Genomic DNA, 21531 nt, shown 5'->3' with positions numbered 1-21531 from the left:
AGTACATGAAGAGGGTTAGAAATAACATAAAATACTAAGGGAAGACTATCCTGTCAGTGTGAATATAATACCTCCATGTTTTCATCACTTTTCCTCCCTCCAACACACACAAATACGAACAACACATAAACAAAGAGTACATATTTTCTAATAAGGATCCCGACCGATTGGCACGGAGGATTGTAACAATTTTCATTCTGAAGACATAATGTAACATTGTGGACACATAACTGTAAGTTTGAACAAAGCAACAATCTACACCACAAGTAAAAACCCATGAATTCAGATTCTTAATGTTTGGTGGGTAATAGGTGCTCTTTTTTTTACACAAACCTTGGCAGCACCAAGAGGTAGATCATAAAATGTGGACTTATGGATTTGAGCTGTGGAGCGAAAGGGGGGCGGGGGTGATTTGAAACACTGATGATAAAAACCCATCTCTTCCGGCAGAAAATAAAATGGCATCGCCTCAATAAAGGTCCTTCAACGTGTCAGATTGATTCCAGATATTGTAGAATTGAAAGTAATATCATACAGGTATTGATGATGATTACGATTCCATTTGCTCATAGAAACTGAGATATCCCTATTATATTCATATACATATACATATACATATTACGTATAGATATGTTTCATATATTTTTTTCTCTTAACACAACCCTTGCCTGCACCGAGAGGTAGATCATGAAATGAAGACTTATAGATTGTAGCTTTTGAGTGAAGAGGAGGGGGATGATGTAAAACACAGATGAAAACACCCATCACTTCAATAAGTAGACACGATGACATTGCCTCAATAATGTTTTCTATTTAATTTTACACATAAAATCTTCACTATCTTTTCAATTAAAGAAACCACTACCATCCACATTTGTTATATTAGTACATGTATCTTCTATAGAGTGACACCTAAAGTTATATAGGATTATGGGGTTATGGCAGCATCTCCTTTTCAATTTCCAGTAGACCTTAATTGGAAGGACTGTTTTGTGTACTTGGGAAACCCCACCCATTTATTCCTTCATTTTATTAAAAAAGAAAAACAGTTTCTGATCGAATGATTACAATCCTTCTGTATTAAAGAAAACTTTGTAATTCCATTCATTTTCGATTCTAATCAAAACGGTCAACATGAATCTCTCCTCTATGGCCCACTATACGATATTACACTGGAACATAACATATGCAAATTAAGATACCCTTGCTTCCGATGCTGATGTCTTGAGGGCAAGAAAGAAACCGTCGTCTATGTTGACATTCTGTAGCTCCAGAGTCTTAAGGTTTGGCATGGTGCAAATACTCTTGGCATATTCCTCTGATGCAGCAGCAGAAATGTCAAGTCGTCCATAGTGTATGATTGATTCCAGCTGTGCAGTACATGAAGAGGGTTAGAAATAACATAAAATACTAAGGGAAGACTATCCTGTCAGTGTGAATATAATACCTACATGTTTTCATCCCTTTTCCTCCCTCCAACACACACAAATACGAACAACACATAAACAAAGAGTACATATTTTCTAATAAGGATCCCGACCGATTGGCACGGAGGATTGTAACAACTTTCATTCTATTGATTCCAGCTATAGTAGAAATGAAGGAAATATCATACAGGTATTGATGATGATTACGATTTCATATGCTCGTAGAAGCTGAGATACCCCTATCATATTTATATACATTTACGTATAGATATGTTTATATGTATTTTTTTTTTCTCTTAACACACCCCTTGCCTGCACCGAGAGGTAGATCATGAAATGAAGACTTATAGATTGTAGCTGTGGAGTGAGGAGGAGGGGATGATGTAAAACACAGATGAAAACACCCATCACTTCAGTAAGTACATACGATGACATTGCCTTAGTAAAGTTTTCCATTTAATTTTACACAAAAAAATCTTACACTATTTTTTCTATCCTATTAAAGAAACCACTACCATTCACATTTGTAATATTAGTACATGCATCTTCTAAGGAGTGACACCTAAAGTTATATAGGATTGTGGGGTTATGTCAGCATCTCCTATTCAATTTTCAGTACACCTTAATATTGGAATCATTGTTTTGTGGAAGACATAATGTAACATTGTGGACACATAACTGTAAGTTTGAACAAAGCAACAATCTACACCACAAGTAAAAACCCATGAATTCAGATTCTTAATGTTTGGTGGGTAATAGGTGCTCTTTTTTTTACACAAACCTTGGCAGCACCAAGAGGTAGATCATGAAATGTGGACTTATGGATTTGAGCTGTGGAGCGAAAGGGGGGCGGGGGTGATTTGAAACACTGATGATAAAAACCCATCTCTTCCGGCAGAAAATAAAATGGCATCGCCTCAATAAAGGTCCTTCAACGTGTCAGATTGATTCCAGATATTGTAGAATTGAAAGTAATATCATACAGGTATTGATGATGATTACGATTCCATTTGCTCATAGAAACTGAGATATCCCTATTATATTCATATACATATACATATACATATACATACGTTGTATTACGTATAGATATGTTTCTATATATTTTTTTCTCTTAACACAACCCTTGCCTGCACCGAGAGGTAGATCATGAAATGAAGACTTATAGATTGTAGCTTTTGAGTGAAGAGGAGGGGGATGATGTAAAACACAGATGAAAACACCCATCACTTCAATAAGTAGACACGATGACATTGCCTCAATAATGTTTTCTATTTAATTTTACACATAAAATCTTCACTATCTTTTCTATTAAAGAAACCACTACCATCCACATTTGTAATATTAGTACATGTATCTTCTATAGAGTGACACCTAAAGTTATATAGGATTATGGGGTTATGGCAGCATCTCCTTTTCAATTTCCAGTAGACCTTAATTGGAAGGACTGTTTTGTGTACTTGGGAAACCCCACCCATTTATTCCTTCATTTTATTAAAAAAGAAAAACAGTTTCTGATCGAATGATTACAATCCTTCTGTATTAAAGAAAACTTTGTAATTCCATTCATTTTCGATTCTAATCAAAACGGTCAACATGAATCTCTCCTCTATGGCCCACTATACGATATTACACTGGAACATAACAGATGCAAATTAAGATACCCTTGCTTCTGATGCTGATGTCTTGAGGGCAAGAAAGAAACCTTCGGGTAGGCTGACTTCCATTAGCTCCAGAGTTTTAAGGTTTGGCATGGTGCAAATACTCTTGGCATATTCCTCTGATGCAGCAGCAGAAATGTCAAGTCTTGCATACTGTTTGATTGATTCCAGCTGTGCAGTACATGAAGAGGGTTAGAAATAACATAAAATACTAAGGGAAGACTATCCTGTCAGTGTGAATATAATACCTCCATGTATTCATCACTTTTCCTCCCTCCAACACACACAAATGCGAACAACACATAAACAAAGAGTACATATTTTCTAATAAGGATCCCGACCGATTGGCGCAGAGGATTGTAACAACTTTCATTCTGAAGACATAATGTAACATTGTGGACACATAACTGTAAGTTTGAACAAAGCAACAATCTACACCACAAGTAAAAACCCATGAATTCAGATTCTTAATGTTTGGTGGGTAATAGGTGCTCTTTTTTTTACACAAACCTTGGCAGCACCAAGAGGTAGATCATGAAATGTGGACTTATGGATTTGAGCTGTGGAGCGAAAGGGGGGCGGGGGTGATTTGAAACACTGATGATAAAAACCCATCTCTTCCGGCAGAAAATAAAATGGCATCGCCTCAATAAAGGTCCTTCAACGTGTCAGATTGATTCCAGATATTGTAGAATTGAAAGTAATATCATACAGGTATTGATGATGATTACGATTCCATTTGCTCATAGAAACTGAGATATCCCTATTATATTCATATACATATACATATACATATTACGTATAGATATGTTTCTATATATTTTTTTCTCTTAACACAACCCTTGCCTGCACCGAGAGGTAGATCATGAAATGAAGACTTATAGATTGTAGCTTTTGAGTGAAGAGGAGGGGGATGATGTAAAACACAGATGAAAACACCCATCACTTCAATAAGTAGACACGATGACATTGCCTCAATAATGTTTTCTATTTAATTTTACACATAAAATCTTCACTATTTTTTCTATTAAAGAAACCACTACCATCCACATTTGTAATATTAGTACATGTATCTTCTATAGAGTGACACCTAAAGTTATATAGGATTATGGGGTTATGGCAGCATCTCCTTTTCAATTTCCAGTAGACCTTAATTGGAAGGACTGTTTTGTGTACTTGGGAAACCCCACCCATTTATTCCTTCATTTTATTAAAAAAGAAAAACAGTTTCTGATCGAATGATTACAATCCTTCTGTATTAAAGAAAACTTTGTAATTCCATTCATTTTCGATTCTAATCAAAACGGTCAACATGAATCTCTCCTCTATGGCCCACTATACGATATTACACTGGAACATAACAGATGCAAATTAAGATACCCTTGCTTCTGATGCTGATGTCTTGAGGGCAAGAAAGAAACCTTCGGGTAGGCTGACTTCCATTAGCTCCAGAGTTTTAAGGTTTGGCATGGTGCAAATACTCTTGGCATATTCCTCTGATGCAGCAGCAGAAATGTCAAGTCTCCAAAGTGGTCGATAAATACCAGCTGTGCAGTACATGAAGAGGGTTAGAAATAACATAAAATACTAAGGGAAGACTATCCTGTCAGTGTGAATATAATACCTCCATGTTTTCATCCCTTTTCCTCCCTCCTACACACACAAATACGAACAACACATGAACAAAGAGTACATATAATCGAATAAGGATCCCGACCGATTGGCATGGAGGCTTGTAACAATTTTCATTCTAAAGACATAATGTAACATTGTGGTCACATAACTGTAAGTTTGAACAAAGCAACAATCTACAGAACAAGTAAAAAAATCCATGAATTCAGATTCGTAATGTTTGGTGGGTAACAGGTGCTCTTTTTTTTTTTACACAAACCTTGGCAGCACCAAGAGGAAGACCATGAAAAAGAAAAATGTGGATTTATGGATTTGAGCTGTGTAGCGAAAGGGAGGGGGGGATTTGAAACACAGATAAAAAAAAAAATCTCTTCAGGCAGAAAATAAAATGGCATCGCCTTAATAAAGGTCCTTCAACGTGTCAGATTGATTCCAGCTATAGTAGAAATGAAGGAAATATCATACAGGTATTGATGATGATTACGATTTCATATGCTCGTAGAAGCTGAGATACCCCTATCATATTTATATACATTTACGTATAGATATGTTTATATGTATTTTTTTTTTCTCTTAACACACCCCTTGCCTGCACCGAGAGGTAGATCATGAAATGAAGACTTATAGATTGTAGCTGTGGAGTGAGGAGGAGGGGGATGATGTAAAACACAGATGAAAACACCCATCACTTCAGTAAGTACATACGATGACATTGCCTTAGTAAAGTTTTCCATTTAATTTTACACAAAAAAATCTTACACTATTTTTTCTATCCTATTAAAGAAACCACTACCATTCACATTTGTAATATTAGTACATGCATCTTCTAAGGAGTGACACCTAAAGTTATATAGGATTGTGGGGTTATGTCAGCATCTCCTATTCAATTTTCAGTACACCTTAATATTGGAATCATTGTTTTGTGTACTTGGGAAACCCCATCCATCTCTTCCTTCATTTTATGAAAAAGAAAAAAAAATCGGTTTCTGATCGAATGATATGAAGACATAATGTAACATTGTGGACACATAACTGTAAGTTTGAACAAAGCAACAATCTACACCACAAGTAAAAACCCATGAATTCAGATTCTTAATGTTTGGTGGGTAATAGGTGCTCTTTTTTTTACACAAACCTTGGCAGCACCAAGAGGTAGATCATGAAATGTGGACTTATGGATTTGAGCTGTGGAGCGAAAGGGGGGCGGGGGTGATTTGAAACACTGATGATAAAAACCCATCTCTTCCGGCAGAAAATAAAATGGCATCGCCTCAATAAAGGTCCTTCAACGTGTCAGATTGATTCCAGATATTGTAGAATTGAAAGTAATATCATACAGGTATTGATGATGATTACGATTCCATTTGCTCATAGAAACTGAGATATCCCTATTATATTCATATACATATACATATACATATTACGTATACGATATGTTTCTATATATTTTTTTCTCTTAACACAACCCTTGCCTGCACCGAGAGGTAGATCATGAAATGAAGACTTATAGATTGTAGCTTTTGAGTGAAGAGGAGGGGGATGATGTAAAACACAGATGAAAACACCCATCACTTCAATAAGTAGACACGATGACATTGCCTCAATAATGTTTTCTATTTAATTTTACACATAAAATCTTCACTATCTTTTCTATTAAAGAAACCACTACCATCCACATTTGTAATATTAGTACATGTATCTTCTATAGAGTGACACCTAAAGTTATATAGGATTATGGGGTTATGGCAGCATCTCCTTTTCAATTTCCAGTAGACCTTAATTGGAAGGACTGGTTTGTGTACTTGGGAAACCCCATCCATTTATTCCTTCATTTTATTAAAAAAGAAAAACAGTTTCTGATCGAATGATTACAATCCTTCTGTATTAAAGAAAACTTTGTAATTCCATTCATTTTCGATTCTAATCAAAACGGTCAACATGAATCTCTCCTCTATGGCCCACTATACGATATTACACTGGAACATAACAGATGCAAATTAAGATACCCTTGCTTCCGATGCTGATGTCTTGAGGGCAAGAAAGAAACCGTCGTCTATGTTGACATTCTGTAGCTCCAGAGTCTTAAGGTTTGGCATGGTGCAAATACTCTTGGCAAATTCCTCTGATGCAGCAGCAGAAATGTCAAGTCGTCCACAGTGTGTGATTGATTCCAGCTGTGCAGTACATGAAGAGGGTTAGAAATAACATAAAATACTAAGGGAAGACTATCCTGTCAGTGTGAATATAATACCTCCATGTTTTCATCCCTTTTCCTCCCTCCAACACACACAAATGCGAACAACACATAAACAAAGAGTACATATTTTCTAATAAGGATCCCGACCGATTGGCGCGGAGGATTGTAACAACTTTCATTCTGAAGACATAATGTAACATTGTGGACACATAACTGTAAGTTTGAACAAAGCAACAATCTACACCACAAGTAAAAACCCATGAATTCAGATTCTTAATGTTTGGTGGGTAATAGGTGCTCTTTTTTTTACACAAACCTTGGCAGCACCAAGAGGTAGATCATGAAATGTGGACTTATGGATTTGAGCTGTGGAGCGAAAGGGGGGCGGGGGTGATTTGAAACACTGATGATAAAAACCCATCTCTTCCGGCAGAAAATAAAATGGCATCGCCTCAATAAAGGTCCTTCAACGTGTCAGATTGATTCCAGATATTGTAGAATTGAAAGTAATATCATACAGGTATTGATGATGATTACGATTCCATTTGCTCATAGAAACTGAGATATCCCTATTATATTCATATACATATACATATACATATTACGTATAGATATGTTTCTATATATTTTTTTCTCTTAACACAACCCTTGCCTGCACCGAGAGGTAGATCATGAAATGAAGACTTATAGATTGTAGCTTTTGAGTGAAGAGGAGGGGGATGATGTAAAACACAGATGAAAACACCCATCACTTCAATAAGTAGACACGATGACATTGCCTCAATAATGTTTTCTATTTAATTTTACACATAAAATCTTCACTATCTTTTCTATTAAAGAAACCACTACCATCCACATTTGTAATATTAGTACATGTATCTTCTATAGAGTGACACCTAAAGTTATATAGGATTATGGGGTTATGGCAGCATCTCCTTTTCAATTTCCAGTAGACCTTAATTGGAAGGACTGTTTTGTGTACTTGGGAAACCCCACCCATTTATTCCTTCATTTTATTAAAAAAGAAAAACAGTTTCTGATCGAATGATTACAATCCTTCTGTATTAAAGAAAACTTTGTAATTCCATTCATTTTCGATTCTAATCAAAACGGTCAACATGAATCTCTCCTCTATGGCCCACTATACGATATTACACTGGAACATAACAGATGCAAATTAAGATACCCTTGCTTCCGATGCTGATGTCTTGAGGGCAAGAAAGAAACCGTCGTCTATGTTGACATTCTGTAGCTCCAGAGTCTTAAGGTTTGGCATGGTGCAAATACTCTTGGCATATGCCTCTGATGCAGCAGCAGAAATGTCAAGTCGTCCATAGTGTGTGATTGATTCCAGCTGTGCAGTACATGAAGAGGGTTAGAAATAACATAAAATACTAAGGGAAGACTATCCTGTCAGTGTGAATATAATACCTACATGTTTTCATCCCTTTTCCTCCCTCCAACACACACAAATACGAACAACACATAAACAAAGAGTACATATTTTCTAATAAGGATCCCGACCGATTGGCACGGAGGATTGTAACAACTTTCATTCTGAAGACATAATGTAACATTGTGGACACATAACTGTAAGTTTGAACAAAGCAACAATCTACACCACAAGTAAAAACCCATGAATTCAGATTCTTAATGTTTGGTGGGTAATAGGTGCTCTTTTTTTTACACAAACCTTGGCAGCACCAAGAGGTAGATCATGAAATGTGGACTTATGGATTTGAGCTGTGGAGCGAAAGGGGGGCGGGGGTGATTTGAAACACTGATGATAAAAACCCATCTCTTCCGGCAGAAAATAAAATGGCATCGCCTCAATAAAGGTCCTTCAACGTGTCAGATTGATTCCAGATATTGTAGAATTGAAAGTAATATCATACAGGTATTGATGATGATTACGATTCCATTTGCTCATAGAAACTGAGATATCCCTATTATATTCATATACATATACATATACATATTACGTATAGATATGTTTCTATATATTTTTTTCTCTTAACACAACCCTTGCCTGCACCGAGAGGTAGATCATGAAATGAAGACTTATAGATTGTAGCTTTTGAGTGAAGAGGAGGGGGATGATGTAAAACACAGATGAAAACACCCATCACTTCAATAAGTAGACACGATGACATTGCCTCAATAATGTTTTCTATTTAATTTTACACATAAAATCTTCACTATCTTTTCTATTAAAGAAACCACTACCATCCACATTTGTAATATTAGTACATGTATCTTCTATAGAGTGACACCTAAAGTTATATAGGATTATGGGGTTATGGCAGCATCTCCTTTTCAATTTCCAGTAGACCTTAATTGGAAGGACTGTTTTGTGTACTTGGGAAACCCCACCCATTTATTCCTTCATTTTATTAAAAAAGAAAAACAGTTTCTGATCGAATGATTACAATCCTTCTGTATTAAAGAAAACTTTGTAATTCCATTCATTTTCGATTCTAATCAAAACGGTCAACATGAATCTCTCCTCTATGGCCCACTATACGATATTACACTGGAACATAACAGATGCAAATTAAGATACCCTTGCTTCCGATGCTGATGTCTTGAGGGCAAGAAAGAAACCTTCGGGTAGGCTGACTTCCCTTAGCTGCAGAGTTTTAAGGTTTGGCATGGTGCAAATACTCTTGGCATATGCCTCTGATGCAGCAGCAGAAATGTCAAGTCGTCCAGAGTGTTTGATAGATTCCAGCTGTGCAGTACATGAAGAGGGTTAGAAATAACATAAAATACTAAGGGAAGACTATCCTGTCAGTGTGAATATAATACCTCCATGTTTTCATCACTTTTCCTCCCTCCTACACACACAAATACGAACAACACATAAACAAAGAGTACATATTATCGAATAAGGATCCCGACCGATTGGCATGGAGGCTTGTAACAATTTTCATTCTAAAGACATAATGTAACATTGTGGTCACATAACTGTAAGTTTGAACAAAGCAACAATCTACGGAACAAGTAAAAAAATCCATGAATTCAGATTCGTAATGTTTGGTGGGTAACAGGTGCTCTCTTTTTTTTTACACAAACCTTGGCAGCACCAAGAGGAAGACCATGAAAAAGAAAAATGTGGATTTATGGATTTGAGCTGTGGAGCGAAAGGGAGGGGGGGATTTGAAACACAGATAAAAAAAAAAAAAAATCTCTTCAGGCAGAAAATAAAATGGCATCGCCTTAATAAAGGTCCTTCAACGTGTCAGATTGATTCCAGCTATTGTAGAAATGAAGGAAATATCATACAGGTATTGATGATGATTACGATTTCATATGCTCGTAGAAGCTGAGATACCCCTATCATATTTATATACATTTACGTATAGATATGTTTATATGTATTTTTTTTTCTCTTAACACAACCCTTGCCTGCACCGAGAGGTAGATCATGAAATGAAGACTTATAGATTGTAGCTGTTGAGTGAAGAGGAGGGGGATGATGTAAAACACAGATGAAAACACCCATCACTTCAGTAAGTACATACGATGACATTGCCTCAGTAAAGTTTTCCATTTAATTTTACACAAAAAAATCTTACACTATTTTTTCTATCCTATTAAAGAAACCACTACCATTCACATTTGTAATATTAGTACATGCATCTTCTAAGGAGTGACACCTAAAGTTATATAGGATTGTGGGGTTATGTCAGCATCTCCTATTCAATTTTCAGTAGACCTTAATATTGGAATCATTGTTTTGTGTACTTGGGAAACCACATCCATCTCTTCCTTCATTTTATGAAAAAGAAAAAAAAATCGGTTTCTGATCGAATGATTACAATCCTTCTGTATTAAAGAAAACTTTGTAATTCCTTTCATTTTCGATTCTAATCAAAACGGTCAACATGAATCTCTCCTCTATGGCCCACTATACGATATAACACTGGAATATAACAAATGCAAATTAAGATACCCTTGCTTCTGATGCTGATGTCTTGAGGGCAAGAAAGAAACCGTCGTCTATGTTGACATTCTGTAGCTCCAGAGTCTTAAGGTTTGGCATGGTGCAAATACTCTTGGCATATGCCTCTGATGCAGCAGCAGAAATGTCAAGTCCTCCAGAGTGTTTGATTGATTCCAGCTGTGCAGTACATGAAGAGGGTGAGAAATAACATAAAATACTAAGGGAAGACTATCCTGTCAGTGTGAATATAATACCTCCATGTATTCATCACTTTTCCTCCCTCCTACACACACAAATACGAACAACACATAAACAAAGAGTACATATTATCGAATAAGGATCCCTACCGATTGGCATGGAGGCTTGTAACAACTTTCATTCTGAAGACATAATGTAACATTGTGGTCACATAACTGTAAGTTTGAACAAAGTAACAACCTACACCACAAGTAAAAACCCATGAATTCAGATTCTTAATGTTTGGTGGGTAATAGGTGCTCTTTTTTTTACACAAACCTTGGCAGCACCAAGAGGTAGATCATGAAATGTGGACTTATGGATTTGAGCTGTGGAGCGAAAGGGGGGCGGGGGTGATTTGAAACAATGATGATAAAAACCCATCTCTTCCGGCAGAAAATAAAATGGCATCGCCTCAATAAAGGTCCTTCAACGTGTCAGATTGATTCCAGATATTGTAGAATTGAAAGTAATATCATGCAGGTATTGATGATGATTACGATTCCATTTGCTCATAGAAACTGAGATATCCCTATTATATTCATATACATATACATATACATATTACGTATAGATATGTTTCTATATATTTTTTTCTCTTAACACAACCCTTGCCTGCACCGAGAGGTAGATCATGAAATGAAGACTTATAGATTGTAGCTGTTGAGTGAAGAGAAGGGGGATGATGTAAAACACAGATGAAAACACCCATCACTTCAATAAGTAGTGTGATGCGCCTTGAACAAGGCTAATACCAATAAAGAGGTCCGCAGCAAGTTATCGCTCTCAGATCAAGACATGGCTTCCCAATCGTGGTCTTTTGCAACATTGTTGTGATGGTTTGGGTGCGATCTGCCAGGAATGGAGCGGAACATTTGATTGTCATGATGTGGTGATTGGGTTGAGTCGTGACAAATTGGGGGCTTGTCCGGGAGAATGAACAGACAAGCCGTTTTCTTTCGCATGTTCCATGCGGATTGTGGTGAGGACTCTCACGTCTGGTTGTACACGTGTGCTGTAAGTACGTAGTGTATAGCGTCGATGGTGTATAGGCTCATGTCGTATCGGGCCTATGTACCTGCTTGCATGTAGGTTCTGTTAGGCCTCATGCGTTTTGGTGAGGATTCTCACGTTTGGCTGTACACGTTTGTTTTTAGTATGTAGACAAGTGTATAGCGTCGATGACAGGCTTATGTATTGGGCCTGCATTGTTTGCATGTTGGTTTTGACAGGCCACATGCGTTTTGGTGAAGATTTTCACGTTTGGTTGTGCACATTTATTGTGTATAACATTTATGCTGCGTAGGCTTTGGCAGTCATTGACTGTGTTTGTAGTTTTTAGACTACGTTTTGTGTGAAGGCCTGGTGCAGATTTTGGTGAGGATTCTCACGTTTGGTTGTGCACGTTGTGTATAACATTTATGCTGCGTAGGCTTTGGCAGTCATTGACTGTGTTAGTAGTTGTATAGGCTACATTCTGTGTGAAGGCCTAGTGCAGATTTTGGTGAGGATTCTCACGTTTGGAACGTTTGTCGTTTTTGCATGAAGGTCTTGTGTAGACCAATTCAGTTGTGTGCGTATATAGTGCATAGCGTGGGTATTGCGCATTGGGCTCGCACGTGTTTTGTAGTCGCAGACGGTCGGTCGGTCTAGCGCGTCGTGTGTAGGGCTAGTGCAGTTTGTGAGTGTGCGTATTGCTGGATGTGTATGTGTGGGGGCTTGCGTACACATTGGCTACGGGTCACGCCGAATTTTCTGGAAGATTAGCCTCGGTTAAAGGCTTTGATATATTTTCCTTGGTTTGCACAATCGTGCTATGTGGTCGTTTGTAGTGAGTGTGTATACTCATTTTATGACCTTAGATCACATGCTAATGTGATGTCGTGGTGTTCTGATTGTATGCCTGATTCGAAGGCTTAGGGATTTTGATGTTTTCTGCTTATCGTAGAACATTTTTGCCTGTTCTGCGCATGTGACTGGGTTCATGCGTACATGTGTACTCATATGCAGTGCATTTCTTTTGTTAAGGCTTTGTAGTTTTGTGAGGATTTGTGACTTCTTGCAAGTTTTGATTTTGATATTCCCACAATGGCTGATGTCGTGCAGAGCTTTGTTGATGAACCCACTCAAGAAGGTTTTAATAACCTGAGGAAGGCAGAACTGGTGGAAGTTGCTCGGATTTTAGAAATCCCGATCAAAACATCGGATCGAAAAGCAGAGATCAAGGACACAATTTCTGAGTTTTTTACCAATACTGGTATCTGGCCTGCCTCTTTGTCAGAGGATGAAGCAGGGACAGATGATGGTGAAATTATCACACCTTTGGTAACCCCTGCAGAAAGTGAATTGAAGAAAATTGAGATCCAGCTTCGGATGAAGCAGCTGGAAGTCGAGGCAAAGAAAATAGAACTCGAAATCAAGTCAATCGATGCAAAATCGAATGAACCTTCTTCCGGCAGTTCAGCAAAGTCATCAAAATTTGATGCATTAAGGCAATCTCAATTGGTTCCGAAATTTCGTGAAGACCGGGTAGAAGAGTTTTTCCAGCACTTTGAAAAAGTGGCTGTGAGTTTAGAATGGCCCAAGGAAGTGTGGCCGACATTGATACAGAGCTCGCTGGTAGGGAAGGCCCAAGAGGTCTATGCGTCTCTCACTATCCAAGAGTGTTCTGACTATGAGAATTTGAAGAGTTCCGTGTTCAGGGCGTACGAGTTGGTGCCGGAAGCCCACAGGCAACTGTTTCGGAATTATAGGAGACGGGATGATCAGACATTTGTTGATTTTGTGCAACACAAGCAGACCCATTTTGAACACTGGTTAAGGTCGTCTGGTGTTGATGATTTCCACAAACTGAAAGAGTTGGTATTGTTAGAGGAGGTGAAGAGGTGTGTTCACCCAGATCAGCGGCAGTACCTGGAGGAAAGGGAAGTGAATGGTGCCAGGAGAGCTGCTGTCCTCCTTGATGAGTATGTGCTTACCCACAAGGGTACTTTCAAACTTTCTTCAAGCAAGAAAGGAGGCCAGGGTGTGCCAAGAAGAGGAGCTGTTGCTCCAAGCATTCCCAAGCCCGATCTTGATCAAAAGCCGAACAAGGCTTGCTTCTATTGCAAGAAGGACGGACATGTGATGTCAGCTTGCTGGAAGTTGAAGAAGAAGCGAGAAAAAGAGGGGATTAGCAACCCCAAAGCATTGCCAGATGCTTTTGCTATCACTCGCACAGAGCATCTGCCATCGTTTGAACGGGTGGCAGAGAATTACAAACCTTTCATATCTTCAGGGTATGTTAGTTTGACGCCTGATAGTGAGCAGGTTCAGGTTCACATTTTGAGGGATACAGGAGCATCACAGAGTCTCCTGTGTGCAAATACATTGCCATTTTCGGTTGAATCTTCTGTGGATTCAGAAGTTTTTGTGAGGGGAGTTGAAGGTGGGAGTGTCCGAGTGCCTCTTCATAATATTGAATTGAAGAGCGATCTTGTCAGTGGCTCAGTTGTAGTAGGTATTTTGCCTACATTGCCAGTCGAAGGTGTCACCTTATTGCTCGGCAATGATATCGCTGGAGAGAAGGTTTTGCCTCACTTTCTCCCAAGTAAGACACCCGTGGTTGACGAAGCCACAGAGAAATTGGTTCAGGATATGCCTGATGTGTTTCCCTCATGTGCTGTTACCAGGTCAATGGCTCGTGAACTGGAGAAAGAGGAGCAAGAGGATATCTTGGCTGATACTTTCTTCTCTAGACTTGAAGAGTCTAGCAGCAGTGATGATGCACATATGGACCATGGTCAAATGTCAGAGATTTCTCGTAAGAGTCTGGTTGAATTGCAGGGCAAAGACCCTGAAATAGTGCGTCTTGCACAGTCACTTGTACCTGAGGATGAGGAAGTGAATGAAACTGTGAAGTTTTACAAGAGGGATGGTATCTTGATGAGGAGGTGGCGCCCTCCTGATGCCACAAGTGATGAGGATTTTCGAGATATTCATCAAGTAGTGGTACCAAAGATGTACCGGAAGGAGATCATATCTCTTGCCCATGAAGCACCATTGGCAGGTCATTTGGGGATCAACAAAACCCAAGAGAAGGTGCTTCGATATTTCTTCTGGCCAGGTTTGCGACATGACGTCGCAGAGTTTTGTCGGTCTTGCCATGTGTGTCAGGTAGTTGGCAAGCCAAACCAGAAGATTCCCCCTGCCCCTTTAAGGCCAATTCCGGCTTTCGAAGAACCGTTTAGTCGGGTCATTGTGGATTGTGTCGGTCCTCTTCCAAGGACAAAGTCGGGTAATCAGTATTTGCTGACGATGATGTGTGCATCTACCCGCTTCCCAGAGGCAATTCCATTACGGACGATTACTGCCAAGAATGTCAGTAAAGCTCTTGTGAAGTTCTTCACAATGGTAGGACTTCCAAAGTGTGTGCAGTCAGACCAAGGGTCTAATTTCACATCCAAAATCTTCCAACAGGTGATGAGTGAGTTAGGTGTAGAATGTAAGAACTCAAGTGCTTACCATCCACAGAGCCAGGGAGCTCTTGAACGCTTTCACCAAACCTTGAAGAATATGATGCGTGTGTACTGCAGTGAGCACGAGAAAGAGTGGGATGATGGTATTCCTCTCCTCTTGTTTGCAGTTCGAGAATCGGTCCAGGAATCTCTTGGATTCAGTCCTTTTGAACTGGTCTTTGGGCATTCAGTTCGTGGTCCCTTGAAGATCTTGCAAGAAAAGATCTTGGTTGAGCCAGAGTCCAACCTATTGGACTATGTGTGTCAGTTCAAGGATAGACTTTCTTGTACTCGTGAATTAGCTGCAGGTCATCTGAAGGCAGCCCAGTCTAACATGAAGAGACTGTTTGATCGGAAGGTGAAAGAGAGGCATTTCGAGCCTGGTTCTAAGGTTCTTGTGTTGCTCCCTCTTCAAGGAGATGCCTTGAAGGCTAGATATGCAGGGCCATATGTGGTTGAGAAAAGGGTGAGTGATGTCAATTACATCATCCTGACACCTGATAGGAGGAAGAGGAGACGACTCTGTCATGTCAACATGCTAAAGGAGTATGTTGAAAATGTAGAAGAGGCTAAAGAAAAGCCTGTTGCCACAGTTGGAATCGGTTGTGAAGTGGATGGTGAAGACAGTGAGAGTGATGATGTGGAAATTCCGCAGTTGATGTTGAAGAATTCTGAGGTGTTAGCAAATCTATCTGACACATTATCTCATCTTCCAGGAGTAGAGAGAGCTCAGGTGATGGATGTAGTCCATGAGTATGAACACCTCTTCAGTGATGTACCAGGTCGTACTAGTGTGGTGGTGCATGATGTTGATGTGGGGGACTCCTCCCCTGTCAAGCAACACCCATATCGTGTGAATCCATTGAAAATGGATGTTCTGAGGAAGGAAGTTCAATACATGCTTGAACATGACCTTATTGAGCCCAGTAAGAGTGGATGGAGTTCTCCCTGTGTGTTGGTTCCAAAGCAGGATGGTTCTTTGCGTTTCTGTGCGGATTACAGGTTGCTCAATTCGAAAACAAAGTCAGACTCGTACCCTTTGCCCCGCATCGATGATTGTATTGATCGCGTAGGGAATGCCAAATACGTCAGTAGGTTTGACCTTTTGAAGGGGTACTGGCAGGTTCCCCTCAGTGAAAGAGCGAAAGAACTGTCTGCATTCGTGACTCCTGACGGATTCTACCAATACAAAGTGATGCCGTTCGGGATGAAGAACGCGCCCGCTACATTCCAGAGACTCATCAACACCGTCACGTCTGGCTTGGTGGGATGCGAGGCGTATCTCGACGACATCATAGTGTACAGCCATACATGGGAGGACCACCTTCTGAGAGTCAGAGCACTGTTTGACCGCTTGACCAGTGCCAACCTTACGGTGAACTTGAGGAAATGTGAGTTCGCCCGAGCAAAAGTCGTGTTCCTGGGTCATATTGTGGGACATGGTTCCGTCAAGCCTGTTGAAGCAAAGGTGGAGACGATCCTGAACTTTCCCCGCCCACAGAGTAAGCGAGAGCTGAGACGATTTCTGGGCATGACTGGCTATTATCGGAAGTTCTGCCATAATTTTGCTGATGCTGCAACACCGCTCACCAACATGTTGCGGAAAGACTCGCAGTTCGACTGGTCAGATGACTGTCAAGTTGCTTTCAACCGGCTGAAGGCGATGCTAGCGAGTTCTCCGGTTCTTGCAGCGCCGAACTTCGACAAGCAGTTCATTCTTATGGTGGACGCGAGTGACACAGGAGGAGGAGGAGCCCTGATGCAGAAGGACGACAACGGAGTTGACCATCCCGTCGCGTACATGTCCAGAAAATTCAACAAACATCAGCGACGGTACTCCACTGTCGAGAAGGAGACGTTAGCGCTCGTCATGGCTCTTCGTCATTTTGACGTGTACCTGAACACTACAAAGTATCCAGTGCTGGTGTACACAGACCACAATCCGCTTGTGTTCCTGTCGCGAATGAGGAACAAAAATGGACGCCTAACCAGATGGGCGCTAGTGCTACAGGAGTACAACCTTGTGATACAGCACGTACGCGGAAAAGACAATGTCATTGCAGACGCTTTGTCCCGTGGATAAGATAGAAGTACGCGTATTTCCACGGATGGGACAAAAGGACACAGATGTGCTTAATGTCCAGAGATAACAGACTGGTGATGACTTGGAAGCATGAACAATACCAGACAAAAGAAATGTGTTTCCATGTTATTGTAAGAGAAGGATATTTCTCATGTCAAAGAAAGAGTGTTCTTGTTTTGAAATGATGACACAAACATTGTGTACACTGTTTTAATTTGTATTTATAATTTGTTCTTGTCTGCATGGGAAAAGCAGCATGTTTTCCAAATTGTCATGATTTTTGCACCAAAATAGGGCAAAATCATTTCCAGTGATATAGCATGAGTTTTGCTATGTTTTATGCTTTATGTGCTGAAGAAAAGGGTTTTCAGTAATACAGCATATTTTGATACAGTGTAAAATGTAGACATTGTATTAATTGGAACTGCAAATTAAGTTGCATTGCTTTTTGCAGAAAGCACACACAAACACACAAAAGCTGTCGTTGCTTCTCTTCAAATGCTTAATTTGCAAGAGTTGGAATATTTGTGGTATCACAGAGTTGACCAATTATACACATTTTCCATAGCATAGATATCGATTGAGTGAAATTATGACACTATGATATTCATAATGTTGTGAATGTGTAAGGTTCATGAGACCATACAGGTGTACAGACATAACCAGGTTATATTCATGTGATATCTTGTTTCAGAAACAGAGAGAGTATAACAGGTGTTCATAATTGCATTGTTTTGCTATACTCTAGTCACTGTACATGCATTTATTGTCTTGACGAACAAGGCTTTACAGTACTTGAACAGAAGTGTCAAGGAATTAGAAATGTAGAGATGTTTGTCAGACCAAACCGTTGAGCAGAACACATTGTTATATCAGCTTTTTAATAAAGTTGAGATTGCTACAAGCTCACCATGTAAAAAAATGGTTATTAAGTATAGTGAATGGAAGATTACTTCTGTTATTGGTGACATATAATCACGACAAAAATGTGTGAAGTTCATTATGCAAACTGCATGATTATCAGTGTATGCAGGTTATTCAGTGGTATGTGTAGCGTTTTTTTTCTCAAGCATATGCACATCAAGCTAAGATAGAAGTTTGATCTGTCCATATTTATGGTATATTGTTTCATGATACAAGTACAGTGTATTTTGTTCTGAACCAGCAGCATTTCTTAGACTTTGACTAGGTGTTGAAATGTTGGCCATTTGATACTCATAAGCATTTCAGGAAAGCTAAAGAGAATACATGCTTCATGATTTATGACCAAGCAGAAAAAAAAAAGAAAAAGAAAAGAAGGAATGTTGTGGTTGTAAAGTTTTGCGCGTATACGCACATGCTTGTTCCGAGCAGGTAGTGGGTCTATATTTAGACAGTTAGCCTACGCTCAAGAAAGGTTTTGATAAGGCTCATTAAGTTTGAGCTTGTTTATGTGAAGAATCCACTTTAGTGTATGAACACACAACTGTGCATTTTTTATGTATTGTGTTTCGGAACATGTTTGTAACGACTGTTTGCAGTTTGACTGGAAAGTTCTTCCATAACTTCCCGTCTTAAGGGGGGAGATGTGATGCGCCTTGAACAAGGCTAATACCAATAAAGAGGTCCGCAGCAAGTTATCGCTCTCAGATCAAGACATGGCTTCCCAATCGTGGTCTTTTGCAACATTGTTGTGATGGTTTGGGTGCGATCTGCCAGGAATGGAGCGGAACATTTGATTGTCATGATGTGGTGATTGGGTTGAGTCGTGACAGTAGACACGATGACATTGCCTCAATAATGTTTTCTATTTAATTTTACACATAAAATCTTCACTATCTTTTCTATTAAAGAAACCACTACCATCCACATTTGTAATATTAGTACATGTATCTTCTATAGAGTGACACCTAAAGTTATATAGGATTATGGGGTTATGGCAGCATCTCCTTTTCAATTTCCAGTAGACCTTAATTGGAAGGACTGTTTTGTGTACTTGGGAAACCCCACCCATTTATTCCTTCATTTTATTAAAAAAGAAAAACAGTTTCTGATCGAATGATTACAATCCTTCTGTATTAAAGAAAACTTTGTAATTCCATTCATTTTCGATTCTAATCAAAACGGTCAACATGAATCTCTCCTCTATGGCCCACTATACGATATTACACTGGAACATAACAGATGCAAATTAAGATACCCTTGCTTCCGATGCTGATGTCTTGAGGGCAAGAAAGAAACCTTCGGGTAGGTTGACTTCCCCTAGCTCCAGAGTTTTAAGGTTTGGCATGGTGCAAATACTCTTGGCATATTCCTCTGATGCAGCAGCAGAAATGTCAAGTCCTCCATAGTGTTTGATTGATTCCAGCTGTGCAGTACAGAAAGAGGGTGAGAAATAACATAAAATACTAAGGGAAGACTATCCTGTCAGTGTGAATATAATACCTCCATGTTTTCATCACTTTTCCTCCCTCCTACACACACAAATACGAACAACACATAAACAAAGAGTACATATTATCGAATAAGGATCCCGACCGATTGGCATGGAGGCTTGTAACAATTTTCATTCTAAAGACATAATGTAACATTGTGGTCACATAACTGTAAGTTTGAACAAAGCAACAATCTACGGAACAAGTAAAAAAATCCATGAATTCAGATTCGTAATGTTTGGTGGGTAACAGGTGCTCTTTTTTTTTTACACAAACCTTGGCAGCACCAAGAGGTAGACCATGAAAAAGAAAAATGTGGATTTATGGATTTGAGCTGTGGAGCGAAAGGGGGGGGGGGGATTTGAAACACAGATAAAAAAAAAAATCTCTTCAGGCAGAAAATAAAATGGCATCGCCTTAATAAAGGTCCTTCAACGTGTCAGATTGATTCCAGCTATTGTAGAAATGAAGGAAATATCATACAGGTATTGATGATGATTACGATTTCATATGCTCGTAGAAGCTGAGATACCCCTATCATATTTATATACATTTACGTATAGATATGTTTATATATATATTTTTCTCTTAACACACCCCTTGCCTGCACCGAGAGGTAGATCATGAAATGAAGACTTATAGATTGTAGCTGTGGAGTGAGGAGGAGGGGGATGATGTAAAACACAGATGAAAACACCCATCACTTCAGTAAGTACATACGATGACATTGCCTCAGTAAAGTTTTCCATTTAATTTTACACAAAAAAATCTTGCACTATTTTTTCTATCCTATTAAAGAAACCACTACCATTCACATTTGTAATATTAGTACATGCATCAAAGGAGTGACACCTAAAGTTATATAGGATTGTGGGGTTATGTCAGCATCTCCTATTCAATTTTCAGTAGACCTTAATATTGGAATCATTGTTTTGTGTACTTGGGAAACCCCATCCATCTCTTCCTTCATTTTATGAAAAAGAAAAAAAAATCGGTTTCTGATCGAATGATTACAATCCTTCTGTATTAAAGAAAACTTTGTAATTCCTTTCATTTTCGATTCTAATCAAAACGGTCAACATGAATCTCTCCTCTATGGCCCACTATACGATATAACACTGGAATATAACAAATGCAAATTAAGATACCCTTGCTTCTGATGCTGGTATCTTGAGGGCAAGAAAGAAACCTTCGGGTAGGCTGACTTCCTCTAGCTCCAGAGTCTTAAGGTTTGGCATGGTGCAAATACTCTTGGCATATGCCTCTGATGCAGCAGCAGAAATGTCAAGTCCTCCAGAGTGTTTGATTGATTCCAGCTGTGCAGTACATGAAGAGGGTTAGAAATAACATAAAATACTAAGGGAAGACTATCCTGTCAGTGTGAATATAATACCTCCATGTTTTCATCACTTTTCCTCCCTCCAACACACACAAATAC

At 39.1% G+C, this 21531-nt stretch overlaps 1 protein-coding gene across 1 annotated transcript; it reads right to left on the bottom strand.

Moving 5' to 3' along the window:
* Positions 1–9471: 9471 nt before the first annotated feature.
* Positions 9472–21403, bottom strand: LOC139718920 (uncharacterized). The gene is made up of 4 exons (XM_071630370.1): positions 21242–21403; positions 19859–20026; positions 10873–11040; positions 9472–9648 (listed from the first exon to the last, which is right to left on the bottom strand). The coding sequence occupies exons 1-4, from the start codon at positions 21329–21331 to the stop codon at positions 9472–9474; spliced, it is 603 nt and encodes a 200-aa protein (XP_071486471.1). The 5' UTR covers positions 21332–21403.
* Between the last annotated feature and the right edge of the window lie 128 nt (positions 21404–21531).

Source organism: Diadema antillarum, unplaced genomic scaffold (assembly GCF_040938485.1).
Source record: "Diadema antillarum isolate AM-2024a unplaced genomic scaffold, OU_Dant_1.0 scf00000102, whole genome shotgun sequence".
NCBI classification, from domain to species: Eukaryota; Metazoa; Echinodermata; class Echinoidea; order Diadematoida; family Diadematidae; genus Diadema; species Diadema antillarum.
This window is presented reverse-complemented; position numbering and strand designations above follow the sequence as displayed.